Raw genomic sequence first — 6,000 nt, forward strand, 5'->3', positions numbered from 1 at the left:
CATGAAAATGCATTGCATGTTCATTCAAAGCTCCATAAAAAAGATAAAGATGAGAATCATGAGGGAAGCTGTTCAGTTATTGATGCTTATCTTAAAAAAAATTGTCAAAAGATAAAATATTCAAATCCCTTCTAGTTGTGTATTGATGGACATAAGCACTAAACTCAGTTCATCCGATGATTACATTCCAGTTTGCTCAGATTTTAGTTTGTTCCTTTAAAGTAACATTTTATTGTTTCCCTTCTTCTCTAGCTTGTGGGATGACATTGGGGATGTGAAACTAACTTGTGACACCTGAAACTTTTTTAACCTCCCTAGCGGTCTGATATTGTCCATATTTCTGTGCTCAAAGAGGTACTTTTTTGCATGGAAATATGTATTTTTTTTATTGTAGGTCTGTAATTTTTAGGAATAACTCACTGAAATCTATCTGAACACGAGTCTAGTAAATATCCTGGGTAGGATAAAATTTGAAACATGAAATCATTTAATAAATAATCATAAAAAATAATAATATAATAATAAATTTAATTAAATAATATAATCAAACCAAAAACACTGAAATGTGAAATAGAGCGCCAAGTTCGCACATCGCTGAGCTCAGTCGCAGAATCGTTTTCAGTGTCTGATGATGAATTTCCCCAACAAATCATTATCACTCAATTCTGCAAATGGTTCTGATTTACTATCGCTGTTCTCTAGCCGGTCTAAAAACGATTTTGACCTAAAGGGACACTTTTTGGACGACATGGACGTTTCTCAGTTTCCAAGCAGAAAGAACAGTAAAAATGCAGGCAAGGCGCCGGACAAAGCACTCGGGACAAAATATATGTGAAATGGTTTGATACAGGAATGGAATACTATGTGATTTTAGTGTATTTAGTGAATGTCACTTTTTTTCATTTTCAAATTTCCCGCCATTCCATCCCCCGTACGTCCCGACGCTCGCAGGGGACGGAACCCAGATGACAGATGCCGGCATCCGCCGCAGGACATTACAGGGGACACTGCAGGAGGCACATCGTGGGAGCGCAGGACAAGGTAAGTGATCGAGGGATCCCGGAGCAACACTGCAGTGTATTCCTGAGTGTAGCTCAGGGTTACAGCTTGTGGTACTGAAACTTTACCCCAAGCTACACTGAGGAATACCGCCAGGGGGTTTAATATCTCTTTTCTTCCAGAATTTAATCTATGCTGAAATTTGTGAATCCTGTGGTGATAGATTAGCCCAGCATTGACTGTAAAAGCTTTATCACATTGAGAGCATTAAAATGGCTTCTCTCCAGTGTGAATCCTCTGGTGTCTGATAAGATCTGACTTCCCTGTAAAAGCTTTATCACATTCAGAACACTGATATGGCTTCTCTCCAGTGTGAATCCTCTGGTGTCTGATAAGATTTGACTTCACTGTAAAAGCTTTATCACATTCAGAACACTGATATGGCTTCTCTCCAGTGTGAATCCTCTGGTGTATGATAAGATGTGACTTATGTTTAAAAGCTTTATCACAGTTAGAACACTTATATGGCTTCTCTCCAATGTGAATCATCTGGTGTGTGATAAGATCTGACTTCTGAGTAAAAGCTTTTTCACATTCAGAACACTGATATAGCTTCTCTCCAGTGTGTACAATCTGGTGTATGATAAGATGTGACTTCCTTTTAAAACCTTTGTTACATTCAGAACATGGATATGGCTTCTCTCCAGTGTGAATCATCTGGTGTGTGAGAAGACTTGACTTCTGTGTAAAAGTTTTATCACATTCAGAACACTGATATGGCTTCTCTCCAGTGTGAATCATCTGGTGTCTGATAAGATTTGACTTCTGAGTAAAAGCTTTATCACATTTAGAACACTGATATGGCTTCTCTCCAGTGTGAATGCTCAGGTGTATTTTAAGCTTCCTCTTGGTTGTAAAGGTTTTGCCACATTCAGAACACTGATATGGCTTCTCTCCAGTGTGAATCCTCTGGTGTCTGATAAGATCTGACTTCTGAGTAAAAGCTTTATCACATTCAGAACACTGATATGACTTCTCTCCAGTGTGAATCCTCTGGTGTCTGATAAGATCTGACTTCTGTGTAAAAGCTTTATCACATTCAGAACACTGAGATGACTTCTCTCCAGTGTGAACAATCTGGTGTCTGATAAGATTTGACTTCACTGTAAAAGCTTTATCACATTCAGAACACTGATATGGCTTCTCTCCAGTGTGAACAATCTGGTGTACGATAAGATATGACTTATGTTTAAAAGCTTTATCACATTTAAAACACTGATATGGCTTCTCTCCAGTGTGAACTCTTTGGTGTACTATAAGGTCTCCCTTGCGTCTAAAGGTTTTGTCACATTTAGAACAGTGATATGACTTCCCTCCATTGTGAACCTTCTGGTGTCTGATATATTTTCTCTCCATTGTAAAATCTCCAAACAAGAAGTAGTTTGAAATGACTCCTCTTATGTATACTTGGGTTGGACTTTATTGTCACTTATTGTCACTTCCAAAGACATTGTCACTTCCAGAACACTGAAATTACTTTTCTCCTGCTGGATCAATGTGGAAGAGGATCCAAACCATGACTTTTAGAACACAGATATGACTTGTATCCCGTGTGAATCCTCCAGTGAACTGCAATAAAGACTTTCAGTCAATTAAGACACCCATGTGTTTTATTTTCCATGTGACTCAGCTGTATTCATGAAGACCAACATGACCGAAAACTTGGTTCATCAATCCACCTGTACAAAAAAAAATTAGAATGCTACATAAAGTATTTTTCTTTTTTTAATATTCATTACTAAATATATCTTATGAATAGAAAGAATATGTACAGCATTATCTACAGTAATTTTTTTTAATCAAATAGATTTTATTAAGAAAGTTTCTAAGTGCGCACAGTATTCCCAACATTCAGCCCAGACAATGGAGTCATACATTCTCACGTATAGGTGGTTGTGGCACTGTTACAGATCATACAGAACAATAACTTGCTTTGTCTACTGCGGTGTCTGTGGTGTCTGTTGTCGGTGTTCGGAGGGGGAAGCGGTATTCTAATGAAAGTAGTTAAGCACAGTTTGGGGTCGGTTCCGTTACATCCCCAAAAAGACTTGCAGCTGGAATTGCAGCCAAAGGGGGTCCTACAAAGTACTGACTCCGGGGGGCCGAATACAAATGCCGCCACACTTTTCACAGGTTTATTGGTCACAAATGTTGGAAACCATTTCTCATTTTCCTTCCACTTCACAATTATGAGCCACTTTGTGTCGGTCTATCACATCCAATCCCAATAAATACATTGTAACATGACAACATGGGGGGGCATTTCAAGGCACTGTAATGTGTATTGCTATCATGTAGGGGACCAATAGCCTCCTATATGATGGCATATAGGTGACAGGTTCTCTTTGTGGAGACCCCCAGGGTCTATTAGACTCTGGATGTCTCCTGTCTGTTCCACTGCAGATGATGGAACACAGACCGCCTTCCATCAGCTGCTTCCCCGGCACTGATCCCGGAGAATGACAGCTCCAGTCCAGGAAGTGATGTCATCCACGTCATACATGTCACTTCCTGGTCTGTGTACAGGAGGTCCGCTGAGCTCCTGCCACCCTTCCCAGTGACACCCACCATGACAGCACCGGGCTCTGCTGTCCCGCATGGTGTCATGGGGGGAGGGGCACATCTCAGTGGTGGGAATGATAGGTGGCTTCACAGCCACTTGTATCACTTCCACATGACAGCCGACATTCGGATTTACTAAAGTCCACACACTCCCGGCTGTATAGCGGTGGGCACTGTGGGGGAAATAACATGTCTGCAGCATTGTTAACAATCCAAATCTCCAGCAAGTGGCTGCAGATTCAAATATAACCGCCCCCCCATCCTGACACCCTAGGATGGTTGCCTGAGCTGCCTTATGCTGGGCGTGGAGCCAGGTGCACAGTCATTGATAATAAAGTGGTATGTGGGTGGAGCCAGGTGCACAGTCATTGATAATAAAGTGGTATGTGGGTGGAGCCAGGTGCACAGTCATTGGTAGAGAGAAAACAGGTGGCGCACACACCTAGTGCATTATCCAAGGTTTATTGTAGGAATTAAATCATAAAAACATACTCACAGACAAAGCATGTATCTAAAAAGCATAGAAAAATGACAATGGCCACAACGGCGGGTAAGGTGTTCTCACTGTCAGTGCGGTCAAATATCTGACGCGTTTCGGGGATGAATCCCTTTCCCCAGAGCTGATGACCAACCTGTATGGAGGTCAAGTAGTAAATAACCAGGGCTAGATGCCTTGGGAGCAAAGCTCCACCTCCTCTACTTGTTATAAGATGAGGGGTTGGAGGGGGTTATTTAAAGTGCAATCTTGTGTAGTTTTTATAAACGCATATACATACTTATATACACATGCATATACACATATACAAAGAGATATGCATGCACTAAGAAACAAAGCAAATAAAAAATTATTAAATTATTATTAAAAATACATGAATATAGCACCTGCAAATGTAAATAAATAGAAAACATTTTTTTAAAATAAAATATATAAAAAATAATAATGTATATGAAAATAATCATAGTAGTAACACTGGCAATGATGATAAAAATAGTAATATTAGTAAACATCATAAAAATAAAAGTAGTAAGACTAGTGGATAGTGGATGATTATCAGTTCAAAGTAATGAGTGTGGCTGTAGACCATATATATCTCTTCAAACGTGAAGCACTGAGCAAACTCTCAGCACTGTGTGAGTGCTGTGTAGTGATATTGGACTGTTGTAGGGGGAAAAAAAAAAAAAAAAAAAAAAAATTGGGAACATTAGAAAACATAAAATAAAGAGTGTGTGTGTGTAAATGAATGGCCTTTAGGAGGCAATGGTTAAGTGAATGGATGAGACATATGAATATGGTGTAGATACCTCTGATGCTGATGTATGATGAATGGAAAGTAAAGTAAGAGCCTCGCTGTTGATGCCAGAGTGGGATGGTGTGGGAGTGTGCTTGTATACCTGTGGGGAAATGGCTGCTGGAATGCAAACCACAAGACAGGAAGTAAACTCCGGATGACTCATGCCTGGTATCCCTGGAACAAAACATGAACAGGTGCAGTGATTGCAAGGCTCCTCCCAGGGGGGAGGGAAGAAGGGAACTGAGTCAGCATAGCCATGTGGAGGATGGCTGGAGGGGGTGAATGTGGTGTTGTGGTGATATGTTCTATAATGGAAATTGACCTATGGAAGTGGCAGACTTCGGGGACAAGGGAAAAAAGGGGGGGGGGAAGGGAACCAAGAGGGCAAATATGTTTGTAATGAATATTGAAAATGTAATGATCAACATGTCAGAACTGAGGGGAGGAGGAGGGAAGGGGGATACAGACATGTGGTGAGTATTGTATGATGTATGGAGTGTGGCAAAAATAGGGGGGGGTCATTGGTAATTGAGTGGTATGTGGGTGGAGCCAGGTGCACAGTCATTGATAATAAAGTGGTATGTGGGTGGAGTCAGGTGCACAGTCATTGGTAATAAATCGGTATGTGGGTGGAGCCAGGTGCACAGTCATTGATAATAAAGTGGTATGTGGGTGGAGCCAGGTGCACAGCCATTGGTAATTGAATAGTATGTGGGTGGAGCCAGGTGCACAGTCATTGATAATAAAGTGGTATGTGGGTGGAGCCAGGTGCACAGTCATTGGTAATTGAGTAGTATGTGGGTGGAGCCAGGTGCACAGTCATTGATAATAAAGTGGTATGTGGGCGGAGCCAGGTGCACAGTCATTGGTAATTGAGTAGTATGTGGGTGGAGCCAGGTGCACAGTCATTGATAATAAAGTGGTATGTGGGTGGAGCCAGGTGCACAGTCATTGGTAATTGAGTAGTATGTGGGTGGAGCCAGGTGCACAGTCATTGATAAAGTGGTATGTGGGTGGAGACAGGTGCAGTCATTAGTAATAAAGTGGTATGTGGCTGGAGCCAGGTGCACAGTCATTGATAATAAAG

At 41.2% G+C, this 6,000-nt stretch overlaps 1 protein-coding gene across 1 annotated transcript; it reads right to left on the reverse strand.

Annotated features, from left to right (window-relative positions):
* Window positions 1–41: 41 nt before the first annotated feature.
* On the reverse strand, window positions 42–2,415 carry LOC149470497 (uncharacterized). The gene has a single exon (XM_089663149.1). The coding sequence runs from the start codon at window positions 2,413–2,415 to the stop codon at window positions 1,267–1,269; it is 1,149 nt and encodes a 382-aa protein (XP_089519275.1). The 3' UTR covers window positions 42–1,266.
* Between the last annotated feature and the right edge of the window lie 3,585 nt (window positions 2,416–6,000).

Source organism: Staurois parvus, unplaced genomic scaffold, assembly GCF_062004578.1.
Source record: "Staurois parvus isolate SC_StPar_1 unplaced genomic scaffold, SC_StPar_1.0 ptg000041l, whole genome shotgun sequence".
Classification (NCBI taxonomy): domain Eukaryota; kingdom Metazoa; phylum Chordata; class Amphibia; order Anura; family Ranidae; genus Staurois; species Staurois parvus.

What these genes read in the sequence shown, in the direction of transcription:
- LOC149470497 (XM_089663149.1), bottom strand. Translation starts at nt 2,415, where the DNA reads ATGGAGAGAAAATATATCAGACACCAGAAGGTTCACAATGGAGGGAAG.